This window comes from Malaclemys terrapin, chromosome 6, assembly GCF_027887155.1.
Source record: "Malaclemys terrapin pileata isolate rMalTer1 chromosome 6, rMalTer1.hap1, whole genome shotgun sequence".
Taxonomy (NCBI): Eukaryota; Metazoa; Chordata; order Testudines; family Emydidae; genus Malaclemys; species Malaclemys terrapin.
The window spans coordinates 130,372,615-130,393,454 of record NC_071510.1 but is presented as its reverse complement, the minus strand read 5'-3'; the positions used below and the strand labels follow the sequence as shown (position 1 = coordinate 130,393,454).

The window sequence follows — 20,840 nt, the reverse complement described above, 5'->3', positions numbered from 1 at the left end:
TGGATGTGACAGAGAAAGTGGGGGAGCCAGGGGAGGGGAACTGTCCACTGGGGGAGGGGAACATTGGGCCCGAAAGGAGGGCATCATGGGAGAGTCAAAATGGAAGATGAGGAGGGACCATCTTTTTGTGGGTTGTTTGTGCAGCACCAAGTACAGTGGGACCCTGATCCATGATTGGGGACTCCCAGCAGTTATCGCATTATCAATCAATAATATGAAGAACAAAATGGGTCCGGGCAGTTCTCAGCTGTTGGGCAGAGAGAAAAGGCTGAATTGGAGGGGTGCTTATGGAGGAAGAAGCAGTGAGGTTTGGACACAGCCTGGATGTTGTGGGTCTGGAGACAGGGCTGAGTCAAAGATGATGCCCTGGTTATAGGCCTGACTGATAGGAGGGGGTGATGGTGTTTCCAACAGTGATGGAGAAGCAGATCATATTATGTTCACAGCATACACACAGAGGCATGGATAAAAACATAAGCCCTCTTGCTGGAAGGTTGCAACGTAACATGACGTTATTGCTTAGAATCCAGAACTGAAGAACAAGAACCCCAAAACAGAGAGAGACGAAGCAGGCTGCTCCCTAAGGCAGCAAGGTACAACTCACCCACCTTGACCAAGGCTACCTGTTTGCAACCTGACTCTGAAGACCCAGATCTCACGCTTCCCTACAGAGACCCCCTACCTTGCAAGCAGGACCAGGAAGCCCTTTAGAAACTTAGTCATAGCTTTATATTTTAACATAGTTTACCGTACATCACTGATAAGACTTAGGAGAAAAGATCAAGCTCTTGGGTTTGGCCATGTCATGTGTGATGTCTATCACACTTCCTCTTGTGTCATCGCCACTTGCCTCACATTCTCTCTCTCTCTCTCTCCTATAGTTCTTTCCCTCATGATGCTACCCTAATGTTAGCATCTCTCTCGATACCTGCTACTAAAGTGATAACGTGCTAAACAAACAACATGGTGTTCCTGCCTCTGACTCATCCAAATATTTCTGAAACAGTTAGATTCCGGCTCCTCCAAGGAGCTTCTGTGAAGCCTGCAGGTGGAAGGAACAAATGACTGTTCCTGGTGGAGTAGCTGTGGCTCAGATCTGCTGAGGGAGGGTATAACTGATTGTTTCACAGCCCTGCCATGCACTAAGAGTGAGGGGAGAGCCAGACTCTGAAAGCAGCAAATTCGCCCTGGAGAAAAATGGGCTTTTCCAAACCTTTTTTTTTTTTTTTTTTTAAATTTAATTTAACAAAGTGACCGCATGAAAACCTCGTTTTTTTTATCCCTTTAAAATCTATGCAGTTAAAGTGGCCCTATTAAAATGCTAACCTCTGCCAAGAATCTCCACTCCCGATAAAAAGCATTAAAGATTCAACAAATAGCAGAGAATTGGGATTGATCCTAACCTTCCATAACTGGGAGCTGCTTAACCCATTAATCAGCCCTGGTCTTCACTTACAGGCTGATGGCTTCAGAGCTAGGCCTTTTCAGGACTAAAAGCATGTTAAATATTTATCACCACCAAACATACACTTCCGTGTCCACCTGTGGAGAAATGATCTCTCTCACACATGACTGCGTATATCTTCCAGGTTGTACGATGCGGTTGCAGCATACAATTATTTCCTAGTCTAAGTCCGCAGGGGATAGCGGGATCTCAGATACCTCTTTGTAGTGACCATTGACAAATTCTGGACTTTTGAATGGCAGCCGCTGTGTGTCCATATCGCATCACAGACATACTCTCACTCGCTCTCCCTGCATAGGAAGACTATGTGTGGGTGTCGTATGTTTCACTGGCATGTTTTTGGGGTGGCTTCGTTGGTCGCAGGTGTTGAGACGGTGCTGGAGTTCCGGCGTGCGTGCCATCCCCAATGAGTGCAAATAAACCTTTTATACTGCACCAGGCTGCCTGTGTGTCACAAGCTTGTCAGAACGTCTATTTTAGGAACGTTTCAGAGAGTCATTTTTTAAATTGTTGGTACTATATCGGTTTAGGCCTCCGCCTGTAAAGCCAGATCATCACCGCTACCATGAGCCCAACCGCACAGGGCTCAGAAAGAGACAAAAACTAGAACTTGCGCATTGTGGAGGACCAAATCCAGCTTTTTTACATGTAATGCTGTGGGTTTAGTGTCTGATATCTTGGGATCTTCCAGTCCTAGAAGCAAGTGCTCTCCTACCCCAAATGGCATATAGCTCCTAGTTTTATACCTCTGACTTACTAGATCTGGGACCTTAGATCCATCACTGCTCCAGGAGTGAATTTTGCCAGTCCTTGGCCCTGGGCCAGTGTGGTTTGAGGACAGAACAGGGCTTTGCTCTACAACAAGGACTTGGTCTCTGGTGCCTTTTCATATCCCTAAGCCAGATCTGTCCAGTAAGAGCCAGCCAAGGTGTGCTCTGACTTCCATCGGTGTGAACCCAGAGGGCTCCCCGAATGGAGCTTCTCCAGGTTGATACCAGAGCAACATGTAATCCAGCATTTCGCTCCTCTTCCCTGATGTCTCCAGGTTTCTGGCTTTGGGACTAAAGGCCTGAGGGAAATGAAGACAGGCACAGGTTCCCAGTCGACAAGGCACACAGCAGTCCTGGTACAGTCAGGAACTGAGCACGTCAAGATGGGCACCCAGATGAGACATCAAGGTGTGAGATACCTGATCATGGGGAAAATGCAGGCATGGGTGAGGGACAGGATGCAGGCGTGGCCTGGGAACCAAAATCAGCCTGGATCTACATGGAGCAGTGTGTCCAAGGAGAGGGGCAGAGGATACCCCTGTGTCCCTGACATCCGGCAGGAACCTGCTTCTTTGGGGAGGAAATGAAAGCAGGGCCCTCCAGATCTCAAAAGCATGACAGCCATCCCCTTGGCCGACACACTGGGGTTTGAACCCGGGACCTCCACAGCTCAAAGCATGAGCTGCTACAGCTCGAGCGAAAGTTCTGTAGCTGGTGCTGCTAACAATTAATTTCCTCTGCAGATCAGTGCTGGGGGGTGGTGCCGGGGTGGGGTGGGGGGAGGAGGACCTATAACACACACACACACACACACACACACACACACACACACACACACACACACACACACACACACACACACACACGCGCGCGCGCGCCTGCGTCTCTGACATTTCGGCTAAAGAGCCAAGGCTCTGTAGCTGGGAACTGTAACAAATTGGAGAGAGCTTGTTTACAGGCTTTAAGTTTGGAGAGACCCTTGAGGGGTTTATCCTCTTCAACAGGAGAGGGGTCATAATTTACAACCCAAGTCATCCGGAGCCTGCTGTCTTTGCCCTCGCTCCGTACATTCAGACAACTCTCCCGAAGATGAAGGTGTGATTTTTGCTGGGTAAGGATGCAGCCGGTTCAGATGAAAAGCTCTAACAAATGAGCTGGTTGGTTGGTTGGGGATTTTTTTCTTTGTTAACATGCAGCAGTTGTTACAATGCTGCTGCTGTCCCCTGTTTAGTTGCTGATGTGCAAAACCTTGTTAAGGGTTTACAAAAAAAAAGAAAAGAAAAAGTGTTTCATTATCCACATATCAAACTTGTTTTGCTGCTGTCACGCACCAGAAAAGTTAAACACGTCTGATCAAAGGCGCGTAAACACAGCTTCAGAACAAATGCCCTAAAGCTCTGCCAAAAACCCAGCGCTGTCTAAAAGCAAGCCCTTTCCAAACACCCATCATGTACTCCCACATGTGCGGATCTTCTCTCCTCTCAAAACAGCTGTGTAGTGCTGTGTAATTTCATTTTTCAAAGCGCTATATATACACACTGCCTCGTGCCCAGCGAGACTTGAGGAAGGCAATCAAAGTCCTGCTGTCTAACGAGTGTCAGTAAGTCCTGGGGAGGAGCCCACCAGCTATCACACGGTGAGTACAGCCCTAGGGTGACCAGATGTCCCGATTTTGGGGTCTTTTTCTTATATAGGTTCCTATTACCCCCCACCCCCTGTCCTGACTTTTCACACTTGCTGTCTGGTCACCCTAGTATAGCCCAGCGCCAGCAAGAGGGGTTATTTTTTTGCAGGGATGTATTGGCAAACGGGCTTGAGGTTAAAATTTTGCTGCTTCTTCAGATCGTGTGAGTGCGTGCGCGTATGTGTCGGTGAGGTGACACCACTGGACAGGAAAGACTGTTTTCTGTGGCTAACATGGCTGACCTCTGTTCACGCTGTGATCCATGGAGAAATCTTGGGCCACGTTCTCCAGATCAGCTGAGCCACGCTTGCTCCAGGTCTGGCGTGGGGATGGCAGTGGTGGCTGTCCCTGACACAGGGGCTTTCGGATCCCTGCCCTGTCTCCAGCACCAGTTAAAGTAGCCTGAGAGTTACTGTCGCTGGCACCAGGGATCCTTCCGGCGGATGGGGATCAGCTGCAAGCAGGAGTATGCTGGCCACAGCCCTTTACCCCCCATTCTTGCCCCCATGCCAGTGGTCCCCAAACTTTTCACATCCTGCCCTCACACTCCCCTTACCCTGTTCGGGCCTCCCTGGGAGCTGCGGTCGGGAGCCGGGGCCAAGAGCAGGGCGGCAGCTCCCAGGGAAGGGAGGGGACGGGGGTAAGGAGGCCGAGGCTGGGGCTAGAGCTGGGGCCGGGCCAGGGCCACGGCTGGAGCAGAGCTGAGAGCTTAGTGGGGCAGGGTGGTGCTCCCTCCCTGCCTCCCTCACCCCCCCCCGAACGTTCCTCCGCTCCCCCTTAGTGTGCTGCTCGCTATTCCTCTGAGTTCCAGTCATCCAGTCAGAGAGCTGAAAAATTGCCATGTGACTTCAGCAGTGTTACCCAACCTCACACATTTAAAAAAATCACACGTAAGGCCCCAAATCACGAGATTTGCATGAAAAATCGGGCAATTAAAAAAATCCGTTTGGGTTCTTTTTATTTGCCTTCAGGGTGAGCGTGATGGGGGCATTTGGGTGACGTTTTTCAAGCTTTTCTCTGCAACCATGAGGGCTAGAAACTTATGTTTAGTTTGTTTTAAACCTGGAAGTTGAGATTCTCATGACTCCTGGAGCTTTAAGAAAAACACTAAATATCGCAGGACTCGTGAAAAAAATTGCTAGAGCTGGCAACGTAGCTTAGGCCACCAACATAAATAGAGAAGAGTGTGTATGGCGAGTTTGTGAATTGAGTTTAACACTGAAAACAAATTGTCTAAACCAGAGGTTCCCCCTGCATTCAAGGTCATGCTGGGGGTGGGACGTTCCCACGCATGGGGGAATATTCCGGAAGTACCAAGATTGAAAAGTGCAGGACCTCTAGTCAGATGCCGAAGGGGTCTTTCGGGGAAAAAAGTTTGGGACCCACTGCTCTAAGTCTTTGGCAAGGCCTGTGAATAATGGATGCGTCCGACATGGGCTGGGGTGTGCTAATCGCAAACAAAAGGTCTTGGTGCATGGTATCTGGGTCGAAGGGCTGGCTACAGAGCTCTATCTTGGAAGAACATGGAGAACTTCTCCATCTCAGCTGAAGGGGCAGTTGGATGGGTAGGCTGCAGCAATACGCTGATCGAATGCTTCCCTCCAAAGTGCCTAATGGTGCTACCAGGGAAGATCAAATGAAATCATCGTCCCGGCTGCTCTGGTACAATCCCGTGTGGCCGTGAGATGCCCGGCGGGGCGGGGGATGTGGACAAAGGTTAACAATGGCATCAGCCTTCAGAAATCATCCCCAATTAGTCTCAGCGGAATATTGTTCGGAAGGGTCTGCTGTCTGCATGTGTTTGGGGATCTTCCTTCGGTCTGTCCTCCTTGATCGTTTCTGTTTGTAAAGGTATGTTGGGCTGGGTTTTATTTGTGGAAGGCCAAAGTGAGTTTCGTGCTGATGAGAGGAGCCATGTGGGCCGCCCTATAGACCAAAGGCGTCTGTTATCCATGGGGTCTGCAGTACATGGGCAGCGAGCGAGCTCCCCCTGCCAATGCACCGCTGTGTGGGGAGACAGGAGTCTGGCCTCTTTGATCTTTGTTCCTGTTCAGTCCTTGGCCTGTCTGCTGAGATCCCCAGTGAGGGAGGAATGGTCGGTGACAGACAAATCAGTAACCCTTCCCACAGTCTTTCCAGCCCGGGTGACACCAGAAATTGGATGCGAGGGCCTGGCTATTCCATGCTGATTTCTAAACGTTAGTTACCCTCCAGAACTGCATGTTGTTCTGAATAATTCAATTGAGTTAAACGAATTACCCATGTGATCTGCTGGCTGGCTTAGGAGTTTGCTGCAACAGCGGGATGTGTAGGGCATGCTGACATGGGATCTAATCTCGGGATAAACAGAAGAATGCATTCTCTAGGGATGTCCTTTGGGCACTTCTCACCCACGTGAAAAGCACTTTAAAAGGGACGCTGTCGGGTCAAATTGAGCCTGTCATTTCAGTTTTGTGACATGAAGCTTTTACAAAACCTAATGTCACGTCAGGGTGTGTGACACGTCCCTCTCTGTGCCCAAGCTACAGACAATATGGTCTCTTATAGACCCCCTCACCTCTACTGGGTCTGGCTTAAGCAAGGAATGTTTTCAGAGCTGGCAATACCTAATTCAATCCCTAATGTTGATCAAGATGGCGGCCATAACATGCCTCCCCATTCTGTTTCTTTTTTAAAATTCCAGTCAACACCTCTTATTTCCCCCTCTCAGAACAGATCCGTCTTCCCCTACCATGCCTGCGACCCAAACTCCTGCAGTGCATGGGAGCCACAGACTGCAACTGTCCAGAGACCAATTTATAAATAAAAGGGAAGGTCTTTGGATAGGCCAAGCTGGGAAAATTGGGGGCGGGGAGAGGGAGATCAGCCAAAGAGCTCAGAGAGGGGAAAACTGGGGTGCTTTATTTTATAAAATTTCAGTGTTGATGATTTAAGATGTTGTCTGTAGGGTTAGCCAAGAAACGCGGTGCATGTTGGGATAGGTAACTATTTTGAACTGGAGTCTTCTCTCTCTTAGGCATCGATTGGGCTCGATTTCTCAAAAGTGCCTGGGGATTTGGGGGGCCCAAGTTGAGATGCCTTAAAGGGGGAGATTTTCAGAGAGTGCGGAGCACCCAGCCTATAAAATCAGGCCCATTTAAGGCCCCTCAAGCGGAGTCCCCAGAAGTTTGAGGCTTCTGAAATCTCTAGTCACTCAATTGTGGCTGGAGACCTTGCTGATTTACTTTGGGGTGAGCAAGATCAGAACAAGGCCGATGATCTCCTCCCTTGCAGAAGACGCAGCCTATCCATGCTGAACCAGTATCCTAGCACAGGAACACCCCGGTGTCTGAATATGTCATGTCCTTGTACACACTACCTGGAAACATGAGGGGAAAAATCAACCCCTGAGCTCCCTCCAGAGCCTGAACTGTATGTGTCCTGGAAGGTTCAGCCTCATCTGCTACAAAGAGAGAGAGCCCCTGTAGCTGTCTGTGAATGCTCAGTGAGAAGTCACAGCAAGCAAAGCCCCCTAGCAGCCCCTCCTCCCCCACGCTTATCCTTTCGGCTGGGCTCCTAGGCCATGGCGCGGGCTCCTAGGCACTATGGGGATACAAAGAATACTAGCGGTCTGCCCCTGCATGAATTGCATGCATTCGTTAGGTGGGTCCCTGCGAGCCTCTGCTTTCTCGTCCGTGAACTAGGGTGGCCAGGTGCCTGGTTTTCGACCAGAAACTTCAGTTGAACAGAGGGTTTGTCTGTGTCCAGTCAGATCTATTGACTGGACACCCAAAGTCTGGTTACTGTGGGCATCAGCCCCCACTCAGCTGGAGACACTTCCCATGTGCGTCGGGCGACTACAGCTCCCAGCCCCTGCTCCACAGGTGAGCTCCTGGGTGAGCGGGGAAGAGGAGTGGACGGGGGTGGAGCCTCAGGGGGAAGAGGCGGGCAGGGGCAGGGTCTCGGGGGAAGAGGCAGGGCACGGGATGTTCCGGCACTCCAGCTGGAGTGTCCGGTTTTTCAATATTACCAAGCAGGCAACACTACAGTGAACAACAGCCTGCTTGCACAAAGATGTGCCAACGCTGCTGGATGGAAATGCAACTGTGAATTCGCAAGGCCATTGCCGAAGCTCTGAAAATCTTCACTGCTTTTTGCCCCTTGTGGCTAAACTGCTGCCCACTGCTCGCTGTGGTCCGTGCGAAGGGAGAGAGCCTGGAGAAGGGATCTGAAGGCACCAACAGCAGAGACAGTTGCAGTGTGACACCCTGCTGATAAATCCATTGTAATGCCAGAGGGGAAACCGCAGAGCCACAGGGGTGGGATTCAAACACCCGGTCCTGCTCTCTGAATTCAAAAGGTGCTTAGACACTGACTGTTTGCAGGCATTTATGTGGAGTTCCGTGCTGTAGCATCGGAGTCTCTTGGATCTAGCCTCCCCGCACTTCTGTGAGGCAGGGTGATATTATCCCTGTTTCACAGATAGCAAAACAGAGGTACAAGGAGATTAAGTGACTTGGCCACCGTCATTCAGGCCCTGCTGATGTCCACACCTGCCATCCTTCATCCCATCAACAGGAGCAGGCTCTTTAACAGTGACCATGCCCCACCCCAGAGATGGCTGCATTTCTGTGGTGCAACTGACTCCAGTATATGTATTTTGCCAGGTGCTTGTGGCCAGCTAGATTATTCTGGCCACCAGCAAGTTCACAGTAAGGTGGCAGCCCAGGCTATTTGACGGAAAGTGCCCAAGCGATCATGTCCCACGACCTGCAATAATGTCAGTTCTCTGGCAGCGCGTCCCGCCGCTGTTGACAGCATTTCAGAATGGTGCAGCCAGTCTTGCCTCCTTGGTCGCTGGCTTTCTGCGCTGTGGTAGGTAAGCGGTTCCTCTGCTTGGGGGGTTTATTATTGACCTGCCTCTAAGACAGACTGACATCCTGATGACATTTCTCTTCCATTCGCCCGTGCTTCCGACTCCCTTCAAGTGATTAACGGGAGAGCAACACGACTGCTCGCCAGTCCCCGGAGGATTCCAAAGAGCTTTAAAACCTGTCTCTGCTTGTGCTTGAGCTCCCTGCACGCTGTATCTGCCTGAATAGCCCTTGCTTTTATTGTGTGCCATTTATTTTCCCCAGGAAGCTGGTGTCTGGTACAGCATCTGATTTCCACTAGACCTGGTTAAAGGGGAGGCGGGGACGGGGAATGGCTTTGTAAATAAGCGAGCAAAGAGTTTGGTTTGCTGCAATTCATGGCTCTTCCCATTCGTTACTGACGGCTGCCAGGCACTTGCTGGAAATGACGTCCCGTGACCATTTGCATCCACGATTGTCAGTCCAAACATTCATACTGCAAAGTGCATTATTGTTTGCTCTTCTTCTGTCTAAAATAAAGCCCGAGTCATCCAATCGGGGTGCGGAAACTACCGCACATGACTCGGGCAACCAACCACGCGCCACAATGATGAATAATGGCTACTTTGCAAACAGTCCACTGGTCCAGCCAACCTATTCAGCAAATACTTACAAAGAGCAAATATGTTCAAAGGGACTCGGGATCGGTTTGCAAATGAGCTGCTAATCAAACAAGGATCTAGCAAGCATTGTCCACAGCAGTTCTCTGTACTCAGCCCCGCTTCAGTTCCTACTCTGAGGCTTTGGGCTTTGCTCAGTGGGGCAGGACAGAGAGAGTGCGAGCTGGGGGAAATGAGGTAACTGGTCTAAAATTTCCCATCACAAACATTTTTTGATGGAAAATGGCCTCTCTGTCAATGCGCAAAACGTTTGTTCCTTTCAAACTTTGTTAGTTGTTTTGAAAAACCAAAATCTGTTGAGGTGGGGGGTAGGGCATGTGAAAAATAAAAGTGCAGAAAGTTCAGAGGAAACTTTTTTTAAAAAAATGTCCCACAATAAACAACTGACATTTCCCAAGCAGCTCCTGGATCTAGAACGGTCCCGTAACCCCTTCATTGCTGGGCTTGGCTATCGCTTTCCTTTCAGTTCCAGCATCCCAAGGGTGATGTACTAGCTGCATGGGAAAATCAGTGGTGGCTACTCACTACTTCCCAGCCTGGGTAGGTTAGACATCAAAGGTCCCGGTTCATCTCACCACTGGGATAGCATCCTGCACTCCCCCTCTCTCCTCTTCCCCCGAAAGCCCCGCAGAGAGCCTGGAGATGGCCTGGCATGCCTCTAGCACAAATCATGAACCAGCCAGAGAGAGAGAGAGAGAGAGTTGCTGCGGAACAAAGGAAGATGCTTCCTCTCTTTTCCCTACAGTCTGGTGGGATCAGAGGGCAGCATCCCACGGGGCAATGCCTCCGGCTCCCTGCTGGGCGGTGCCAGCCTTGTCTTTCGGGGGCAGTGGTGCCCTAGCAAGTGGGGTGGGACCATCTGGAATGCTGTGCAGCCCATGTGCAAACCAGAGCAGTTGGCGTCTCAGTCCTTTGACCTGTCCCGCTAGAGAACAGCCACTCGCTCTGAGCTACATAGGAACTGGGGCTGGGGGAGATGATTGGGAACATGCTCAGTCATGGTGCACAGGAGAAGCAGCAGATGCAGGCCTGTCTCCACACTGGCATGCAGATCCAAGCTGGCACAGGGGGGCTGGAAGCCCGGCATGCTCATTCGATGTGGGTCATTCTCGCCTTCCCTGTCCTGCAGACATCAGCTGGGGAAACTCATTAAAATCTGCAAGTGAAGAAACCCCAATGCACTCGGTGAAGCCTGCCATGAGTTGCAGGTTAGCTTTGCGGTGCCCATCTTGGCTGCGGAGATGCCCTTACTGAGGAGCGGGCTGCCCCCTGAGTCATCTCTCCTTTCCCCAGCTTGTGTCCTGTGGTGCGTACGTAGGGGCATTCACTGATCTGGATGCAGCGGGAAGATGCGCTGGCTCATGGAGGGGCCCACTTGAATGCCCACCTGGCCGGCAGATAACACAGCAGTGCGGCAGCCCCTTGGCAAGTCCTGTCTTGGGTGATTTGTGTTTCATTCCTGGTTTCTCTGTCTTTCCCCCTGTGAAGTTTAACCACCTTGAGGTATATTTTCTGCCTGGCCGATGGAGGCATCGTTGCCTTCAGCTTCAGGATCTCTTCTAGCAGCAAATTCTGCTCCCTCTTTACTTTTCCATGGGGCTTATTTTCAAAAGGCTTAGCATGAACTGCATCTTGGAGCAAGTCGAATGGAGCTCAGGACAAGGCGGGGTGCTTTAGCAGATGTCTTCTCCCCAGATGGCTGGCACAGAGGACATAAGGACTACCCGGGAACTTTCTCCCATTGCTGAGGTTCCAAAAACCTTCTCTTTCCATCGGTGCATTTCAGCTTCTGTTGCGAGTTTTTCTGTGCTGCTAGGGAACTCCGACCCAGACAGAAGAGGGGATTTATTTAAGGCCGCACAGCACTCCTGTGCCAGCACAGAACTAGCACGCGTGCTCTTTTTGTTGTCCTTTTTTGTACCTTTCCCAATTCCAATACATCTTTTTGAGATGGGGCGACCATCCTTGATAGGAGTCAGGATTTCATCTCATAACACTGCTCACATCATGACGGTGCTATGTCTTATGTAGATCAGAACCAGTCATTAGTAGCAGATCATTCTACAAGGAAATCTCTCCTCTTTCAATCTGTGTAGTGATTGGAAGCTGTGTAGGTAGATTGGAAGCTCTCTGGGGCAGGGACCGTGTATGTTTGTGAAAATGAAGCATAATACAGTTTTCTTTGTTAATTACAGTTATTTACAGAATAATTAATTACAGAATAATTTCTGCCAGTAGCTCTTATCCCCGTAGATCATTCAGGAGCAGTTTGTTGGGAGTTTTCCGTATTGGAAATTTGAGCTCCAGTAGCTACTTTTGATTGATATGCAGCTCACGTGGTATTGCATCTGTTCCCTGATCGGAGGAAGGCTCGTCTTGTGGTGAAGGGATTGGGCTGGGACTCGGGACATCTAGGGTCGGTTCAGAGCTCTGCCACAGACTCTCTGTCTGGCCCTGGACCTAGTCACTTAGAGCCAGATTTTCACAAGTGCTCAGGTCTCATTGAGAACAAGCCATTGGTTGCTGAATGCATTTGGAAATCTGGCTGTTTCAAGAGAAGAGTTCTCTTGAAAATCTCAGGGCATCAGTTACCTTCTTGCCTATTTCAACTGTGAGCTCTCCTGGGAGGAGATGCTCTCTCACTGGTTGTTTGTACACCTCCATCTCAGGGCAGGCCTCCGGGCACGACCTCAATGCATTTGATAAACACTGGTAATGGCTGAGCAAAGTTCTCGGAAACAGGTTTGTGCCAAGAATGCTCACCACAAAATTAGTTTTCTGTAACTATTTTCGAAGGTTTACTGCTTCCATGAACTTTCTTACCTAGAACTAGACTGCCTCTGGCAAGCAGACACAAACTTGGGGAGAGCGCGCACAGGTGAATGTAATTCAACCTTTTATGAGTTCATGGGAAATAATTCTGAGGCATTTGCTTAGCCTTGGTCATGTGTCATGAAGAAGCAAAAAGTGCTAAGCTATGACAGTTCATTACATTTTCCCAGCCTTTTTCTCTGTTTCCTTTCCACATGTTGCTGATTGCTTGTGTGTGTAGGCAAAATTGTAGTAGTTTAAAGTGACCAGGAGCCTTTATTTTGTCTGTGTGTGTGTGAAATTTTCCACACTCTCAATTTCTGAAGTTTCTCATCTTTGCAAAAATTTGTCATTTGACAGCAAAACCATTGTGTTCCGGATGTTTTTCTGGGCAAAACAATGTTTGCACAAAAATAGGGATCATCTTCTGTCCAGAATAGTCTCTCTCCTTTTTTTATTTTTATTTTTTTTTAATGTGACTTTTCCCCCAAAGTTTTGGCTGAGATTTACAAAGCAGACCTAGGGGATTTAGATGCATAATTCTCATCGAAATGAATGGGAGTTGTACCTCTAAATTTCCTAGGCAGCTTCTACAATCTCAGGTTTGTAAATAACATGGGGAGAAAATTTCTGATATTAGAGGGCTCTTTAATCTATCAGAAAAAGGCAGAGGTTGAAGCTAGACACACTCAGATTAGAAATAAGTTGTACATTTTTGACAGTGAAGGTAATTAACCACTGGAACAATTTACCAAGGGCTGGGGCAGATTCTCCATCACTGGCCATTTTTAAATCAAGATGGGATGTTTTTTTCTAAAAGGTCTGTGCGTGGAATTATTTGGTGGAAGTTCTATGGCCAGTCTTGGACGGTTAGGTCAGACTAGATGATCACATTGGTCCCTTCTGGCCTTGGAATCGATGACAAAACGAGATCCAGTCACTGGGAGTGGAAGCCAGACAACTACAAAGTGGGACTAAGACACAAACTTTTAATGGAGAGGCGGGTTAATCACTGGAACAACTGTCTGAGGGAAATGGTGGATTCTCTGTCTCTTGGAGTCTTTGGATCAAGACTGGGCGTCTTCACTAGGGAAAAAGGTGTGTTCTTAACTCATGTTAGCTAACGTGGTAACTAAGACAAGGGAAAAATCCTAGTTAAGACAAGGCTGTAAGACGGGGTTCTCAACCCTTTTCTTCCTGAGGCCTCCCCAACATGCTGTAAAAATTCCACGGCTCGTCTGTGCCACAAAAACTGTTTTTTTTTTTTTTTTTTTCTGCATATAAAAGCAAGGGCCAGCGTTAGGGGGTGGCAAGTAGGGCAGTTGCCCGGGGTCCCACGCCACAGGAGCCCTGTGAAGCTAAATTGCTCAGACTTCGGCTTTCTGCCCTGGGCCCCAGCAAGTCTAACTCTGGCCCTGCATGGCGGACCCCCTGAAACCTGCTTGTGGCCCCCCAGTGGGCCCCAGACCCCTGGTTGAAAACCACTGCTGTAAGACACACGGTAGTTCCACTACCACTCGGCTCGAAGCAGGAATGGCTGGGTTAAATCCTCTGCCCTGTGCTCTGTGGGCAGTCAGACTTTTTGGAGTCTCAGACCATTTGGGGGTTTGCAAGGAGGCGTGCGTTTCACGCGTTTCACTGTGAATGTTTTGCCCGCCTGAGGTGCAAGCGCACTTGTTAGCGTGGCCTCACCTGTTCTCCCAGAGTGCTGGCCGCAGTCAGGACCCCAGGCTCCGTGCCCCATGGAAGTGACTGGAATGGAACAAATGCCGGGGCGTTCGTTTATGTGGTGTCTAGGCCAGAGGCTGGTTTCACCCTACGTTGAACGCGAAGGGGTGGACGAGGTAGCGGGAAAGAGCGAGCGTCTTGTTGCAGACACAGAAAGCTCGGCTGATCCTGTGGGCTGGGAACACAACCGGAGCAATAACGCAGGCCAGATGAACAGGGATTGGGCGAAATACAGTTGTTTTTTAAAGCTGGTCTCGGCGCGATGAGGGCTCTTTGGCCCGGTCGTTGTGCTTGGCTCCGGTTTGCATGCTGGCACCAGCCACTTCGCAGGTGCATGCGTCTTTGGCGGAAAGGAGCTGGGATTAGGGGATTTGCTTTGGTCCAAAGGGGGGGAGGGGAAGAAGGGGAAAAAGCAAGAAGACAATGTGAGTGTCTTAAGGAAGCCCAGGATGCAGCTCGGAGCCGCTCTATCCTCTCTGCTCCCCTCTGAGTCGCTCAGCCTGGCCTCGGTGATTGGCTAAGCAGCATGTGGAGTTCCCTGCAAACTCTGGGCTGCCCCTGAGTGCCTTCCTCCTTTGCTCCCCCTGTACTCGCCTTGAGCCTGACTCCGTTCTGCCATCTGTCCGCGTCCTCGGGAGCGGCCTCGCTGGATTCGAGGGAGCTCGGCCTTAGTGAGAACGGAATGGGGCCCATTGACTTCACAGGAAGTTTGCCTGAGCTAAGCTTGACCGAGGAAAGTCCATTGAAGCGAGGGTCCTTGTCGCGTTCCTGGGCCTTTGGATGGGATTTCCAGAACTGTTTAGCGATGGGTTAACCCTGCTCTGTTTGACGTCCAGGCTGCTGGAGTGCCCGGTCAGGAACCCCTGGGATCCCAGACCTCCGCGGCTGCAGGCTGTCGGTGCACTGGGGTGAGCATGCATGTTTTCTGGGGGGCCTCGCTGTCTTTCATCCCTTGGGGTTCCCTGCTCTTCCCACGGCCCCTCTGCCAGGCTTGTGCGGTAACTCAGTTCCACCCGCTGGACAGTGGCTGGTCAGGGGCAGCATCTCCTGGGGAGGGGGAGTGGGAAAGGGGTGACCTCTAATTATTCCAGAACGGCAGGGCCTGCTCCCTCGATACACATAGTCCCACAGGAGATGGGCCACAGCCTTCTCTTCCCTGCCCAGGGGCCAATGGAGCAGGCCGAGCCCACCCCCAGGAACCATAAAGGCTGCCCAGCCCCCGTGCACACCAGACCTGGTTGTACCTCCCACGTCACAGTCCCTCCCCCTGAGTGTGGCCGGCGCTGCGGGCTGGTTTGGGCACTGCCTGCGGGCAGACCCCGCTCACTGCAAGTGGCTCCATTGCTTGTTGGCGTTCGCAGGGTGGCTTGGTTGAGTTGTTTCTGGCCGGGCGGGGAGGAGGGAGGCGCAGGTATTCACCAGCCACGCACGTCACCTCTCAGGGTGTTTGGCCTGTCGCACAGTACAGCTTCTGCTGTCTGATTGGCTGACCAAAGCTCGTTAAACTGGAGGATTTTTGACTGAATTAATCCTGGGCTGAAACTGGCAACGCCTGGGGGTTTGCCGCCGTTGATGTGAATCGCCCCCCCAAGAAGTCAAGCCACTCCAGGACTTTTAGTCATGAATCGGCAGGTCTCCAACTCACTAGCTATAGTCACAAAGGGGCCCTGATCTCGGTCGGGGTCTGTGCAGAACCCGGCACAGCGGGGGCCCCCGTGTAGATCAGGGTCTATGTCACGACCAGCACAATGGGGTCCCTATCTCAGTCGGGCTCCGACACACTGGGGCCCTGATCCAGCGCAGTGGGGCTCTGGGCACATCTGGAACTCCAATAAATAACAGCAATGCACTAAGAGTAACAGGTGGTTAAGTGCACGTTAGTATCCAAGGGGCATATGCCAGCTGTATCCATCTCCTCGAACAAAAGCCTGCATTGAAACCGGGTCCCCGCTCATTTCTCATCTCTGGCACATGCCCAAGGTATATTTGCTTGCTGCCACCCTTTCAAATTAAGGAAACGATTTATCCCTTTAATTTTCCAAATGGCTCCGCTGGCAGCTGCCTGACTGACGTCCCTGAAGAGCGAAGTCTTATAGCTTTCCAGAGAGAACAGGTACGGCAAGGGCCGGGAGTGGGGTAGCTCCCCTCTGCACATTCCTACCCTGGGCACGGGCCGATGTGCTCCCCACAGTCAGTCTGTCTTTGGCCTCTCTGCTTGGGGGTTTGTGTGACGTACCTGCCTAGCAGAGAAGAGCTGGTCTAAGCTCTCCTCTGTCCTCCTGAGCTGAGCAGGGCTGGGGCTGCTTGGTTCTTGCCTGGGAGATGGCCAAGGACACTCAGCACGCCTGAGGAAGCAGTGTTGGTTGCGTTTTCCTCTTTGAATCAGCACTGAGATAGTGTATCGGGGGAGTTGTCTACTGGAGATTCCGGCTTGTGATGTGAAACGAAAGCCTTTCGCAACCTTCATAGCCATTTTGGGAAAATAACTTTCTATCTTCTTCAATTGGCCCCTGCAGAGCCTATTAGATGCAGCATTTTCCTCTCTTCTTGGGCTGTGTATTGTTGCTATGCACTGTTGAACAAATGCCATTTTCCACCCTAGAGGTGGCTGCATTTTACACGCAGGCGCAGACATAATTTAGTTCCAAGTTTCTTTTCAGCGGTGCCAATGATAGATATAATATCAGGCGCCCTCTATGAACTCCTCCCTTTTGAAGTTTTATAACTATGGCTTTTACTTTCATGTATCTGCTATGCTTCATAACATACCTCCTTGCAGTACCTTACTTCCTCCAGGGGGACACTATATAATAATACACAGACCTGGCTTTTCTATGGCGCTTTTCTCAAAGCGCATCACCATCTTTAATACATTTATCCTCACACCCCCTGTAGGGCAGGGCTGTGCTATTATCCCCATTTCGCAGATGGGAAACTGAGGCTCGGTGGGGTTAAGTGACTTGACCAAGGCCACACACACAGGCTGCGACAAAGCAGGGAACTGAATGGAGGTCTCCCAAATCCTAGACTACTGCCCTAACTGCTGGCCTATCAAATCCCACTGAGAAGCTGCTTATAATAAGAACTCTTTCATGCCCAACCCTGCTGTGGAGTTGAACCGGTGACCTTGGTGGGAATGACTCAGTATGTATCCTACTTTACTCTTCCCCCCCGCCCTCCACGATGCTGTCCTCAACTGACATGGTGTTGTTTTGCGGGACACCTCAACCCACCTATTTTTGTCTCGTGGATCAAATGCTAAGGACACACACAGCAAAGAGATGCAGCCACATTTGTTGCCAATGCAGTGCTGTTTCCTCAGTCATTTGCCTGTTGCCCTGTAGTGGGTTAAGTGCCAGTAGCTGGCGAGGGAAAGATTATCTCTAGTACACTGTAGCTATTCTCTGTATCGGCGAAACAAACCGCAGCCGCTTGCTAGCTCCTGGGGCAGCCAGCATGGAATTAGGCCTGGGCCCACAGTCTCTGCTAAGACTCTGATCTCCCTTCCGAATCCCCCTGGAGTCTGGTCTACCTGGCTAATGTTAGCCCGGCAGCCCGAGCCCCGCGAGTCTGAGTCTGTTGACCCAGGCTTCCTATACACTGACTCTGTGGCTGCTCCGGGGCTCATGCACCCACGGAAAAAAATAAGGGGTGCTCAGCACCCACCAGCCACGGCTGCTTGGCAGGGCCGCCCATCAGCTGTTTGGTGGCTGGCAGGAGGGGCTTGCGGGAGGGCGGAGAGCGGCAGGCAGGGGAGGGAGTGGAGCGGGGTGGGAAGAGGTCGAGCAAAGGCGGGGCCTTGGGAGAGGGGGCGGAGTGGGGGCAGGAAGAGGAGGAGCCAGGGCGGGGCCTTGGGGGAGGGGACAGAGTGGGGGCAGGGCATCGGGGAAGAATGTGGATGAAAAATAAAAGTCAGCACCTGGGCCAGGCTCTGAGACTCGCTGGTGCTCACTCCAAGCTGCAGTGTAGACACATCCTTAGCTCCTGAACCCGGGCTGTTCAGAACCACAAACCCAGGAATACCTCCCCAGCCATCAGGAGCCCTGGGGCTTCCCGTGGCCGCTCCCTCAGTCGTTGGAGAAAAACGGTTTTCCTGAAGGACAAAGCCCAGGTTTCCTAGGGATTGACACAGGAGAGATTAGAGGAACGCAGTAGCTCGGCTAAGCTGCGGGTGAAGTGGGGGCTGTGATAGTTCTCAGAAGGGTGTTGGCAACAGGGGCTGATCCAAAGCCCATGGGAGGCCTCTCGGCAGTTCAGCTGGCTTTGGACCAGGGCCCAAGGAAGGAGAGGAACAGGGCAGGGCTGTGGGCAGTGGTGCATAATTCAAAGTAACGGGATGGAACTGGGCAAAGGAAGCTTCAGGCGGCACATCAGGACAACAGACCAATAGAAGCCAACTTGGGAGTAGACACCCCTACTCGGAACAGTAGAGAGCGAGCTGTAGCTAGTTCGACCCTGAGGACAACCTTGGGAACAGAAACTGCTGGGCCATGTTGGGCTGAATTGTAGAATCATAGGACTGGAAGGGACCTTGAAAGGTCATCTAGTCCAGTCCCCTGCACTCAGGGCAGGACTAAGTATTATCTAGACCATCCCTGACAGGTGTTTGTCTAACCTGATCTTAAAAATCTTCAATGACGGAGATTCCACAACTTCCCTGGGCAATTTATTCCAGTGCTTAACCACCCGGACAGGAAGTTTTTCCTAATGTCCAACCTAAACCGCCCTTGCTGCAATTTAAGCCCATTGCTTCTTGTCCTGTCTCCAGAGGTTAATGAGAACAATTTTTTCCCCTCTTTGTAACTTTTTATGTACTTGAAAACTGATATCATGTCCCCTCTCCATCTTCTCTTCACAAGAATAAACAAACCCAGTTTTTTCAGAATTCCCTTATAGGTCATGATTTTTAGACCTTTAATCATTTTTGTTGCTCTTCTCTGGACTTTCTCCAGTTTGTTCCCATCTTTCCTGAAATGTGGCACCCAGAACTGGACACAACACTCCAGTTGAGGCCTAATCGGCGAGGAGTAGAGCGGAAGAATTACTTCTCGTGTCTTGCTTACAACACTCCCACTAATACATCCCAGAATGATGTTTGCTTTCTTTTGCAACGGTGTTGCACTGTTGACTCATATTTAGCTTGTGATCCACTATGACCCCCAGATCCCTTTCCGCAGTACTCCTCCCTAGGCAGTCATTGCCCAGTTTGTATGTGTGCAACTGATTGTTCCTTCCTAAGTGGAGTACTTTGCATTTGTCCTTATTGAATTTCATCCTATTTACTTCAGACCATTTCTCCAGTTTGTCCAGATCCTTTTGAATTTTAATCCTACCCTCCAAAACACTTGCAACCCCTCCCAGTTTAATATTATCCGCAATCTTTATAAGTGTACTTTCTATGCCATTCTCTAAATCATTGATGAAGATATTGAACAGAACGAGACTCAGAACTGATCCCTGCAGGACCCCACTCATTATGCCCTTCCAGCATGACTGTGAACCACTGATAGCTACTCTCTCTAGGAATGGTTTTCAAATCAGTTATGCACCCACCTTATAGTAGCTCCATCTAGGCTGTGTTTCCTTGGTTTGTGTATGAGAAGGTCATGTGAGACAGTATCAAAAGTCTTACTAAAGTCAAGATATACCACGTCTACCACTTCCCCCCATCCACAAGGCTTGTTACCCTGTCAAAGAAAGCTAGTAGGTTGGTTTGACACGATTTGTTCTTGACAAATCCATGCTGACTGTTGCTTATCACCTTATGATCTTCTAGGTGTTTGTAAATTGATTGCTTAACTATTTGCTCCATTATCTTTCTGGGTACAAAAGTGAAGCTGCCTGGTCTGTAATTCCCCAAGTTGTCCTCATTTCCCTTTGCTATAGACTGGCACTCCATTTGCCCTTTTTCAGTCCTCTGGTGCCTTATTCACGTGAGGTGTTGCACTGAAGTCAGATGTGCTACTTTGCATGATTGAGGGTTGCAGCTTCTGACCCTGTGGCTGTTGGCAGCCCCAAGGTATAAACCACAGGGTATCTTCTGAGGAGTCACTCCAGATTCGCGCTGGCAGAACCAACAATAGAATTCATCATTATGTGCCAGCGGTGGGTGGGTAGGTGGGGGGGAATGAGTCTGGGCCAATCACTGGGAAATACACTAGGGAACAATCCCGTCTCGGCCGCTGGCTCGGGCGAGATGCACTGCATTGGGCCAGTCAGTCTCTGAGTCTGTGTTTGTGTTGCAGCGTCGTTAGCGCTGAGGAAGGAAAATGAGTCTGTTGGTGTCATGGTGATGATAGCATCCCAGCTATTAAAAGATGAAGCATAATTGGCCCTGGGAGGGAAAAGCAATTCCCACCTCATCTGCTCCTACAGAGAGCCACCCCACGGCCATCTCTAAATATCTTGGGTCTCTAGCGAGACGTTCTGATATTGGATCCAAGATGGCGGCACTGTCAGGACTACGAATGTAGGCCGCTCGGATCTCTGTCCGTCTGTGGACGGAGTTTTAATCAGCAGCTGGAGGCCAAGCCTGCAGAATTTCACTGTGAGCTGAGATTTGTTTAAATACATGAGAACAGACCACGGGGAGGTGGCAACAGGCTGAGGGCCCGTCTATACTGGTGCCCTCATGTTGCTGGACCTGTGCTAATCCCTACTGCGGATGCATGGCACCAGTGACATGGAGGTGAGCTGCACCAGAGCAGAGCAGATCTTCGTACCCATGAGTGGAGCGCAGTGGCGCTGGAACATTTTTTACAGTGGGGGTGCTGAAAGCCAGTGCTCCCCACCCCAAACTTTTTACCTCACCCCCCCTTACTCCCATCTGTGTCCCCCCCATCCCGCAGAGCTGGGGCCTGGGGCAGGGCC

General features: G+C 50.6%; 1 protein-coding gene across 7 annotated transcripts in view; it reads left to right on the top strand.

The window, feature by feature from the left end:
• Positions 1-20,840, top strand: part of CNTFR (ciliary neurotrophic factor receptor) — a 443,800-nt gene that overhangs the window by 107,966 nt on the left and 314,994 nt on the right. For 4 of the 7 annotated variants that reach the window (XM_054033198.1, XM_054033202.1, XM_054033196.1 and 1 more), the window contains exon 1: positions 8,693-8,773. The exons of the other annotated variants lie outside the window; for them this stretch is intronic. In XM_054033198.1, coding sequence (XP_053889173.1) covers positions 8,726-8,773 — 48 coding nt within the window. In that variant the 5' untranslated portion in view covers positions 8,693-8,725. Of the gene's footprint in view, positions 1-8,692; positions 8,774-20,840 lie in introns of those variants that run through there. 7 annotated transcript variants of the gene reach the window in all.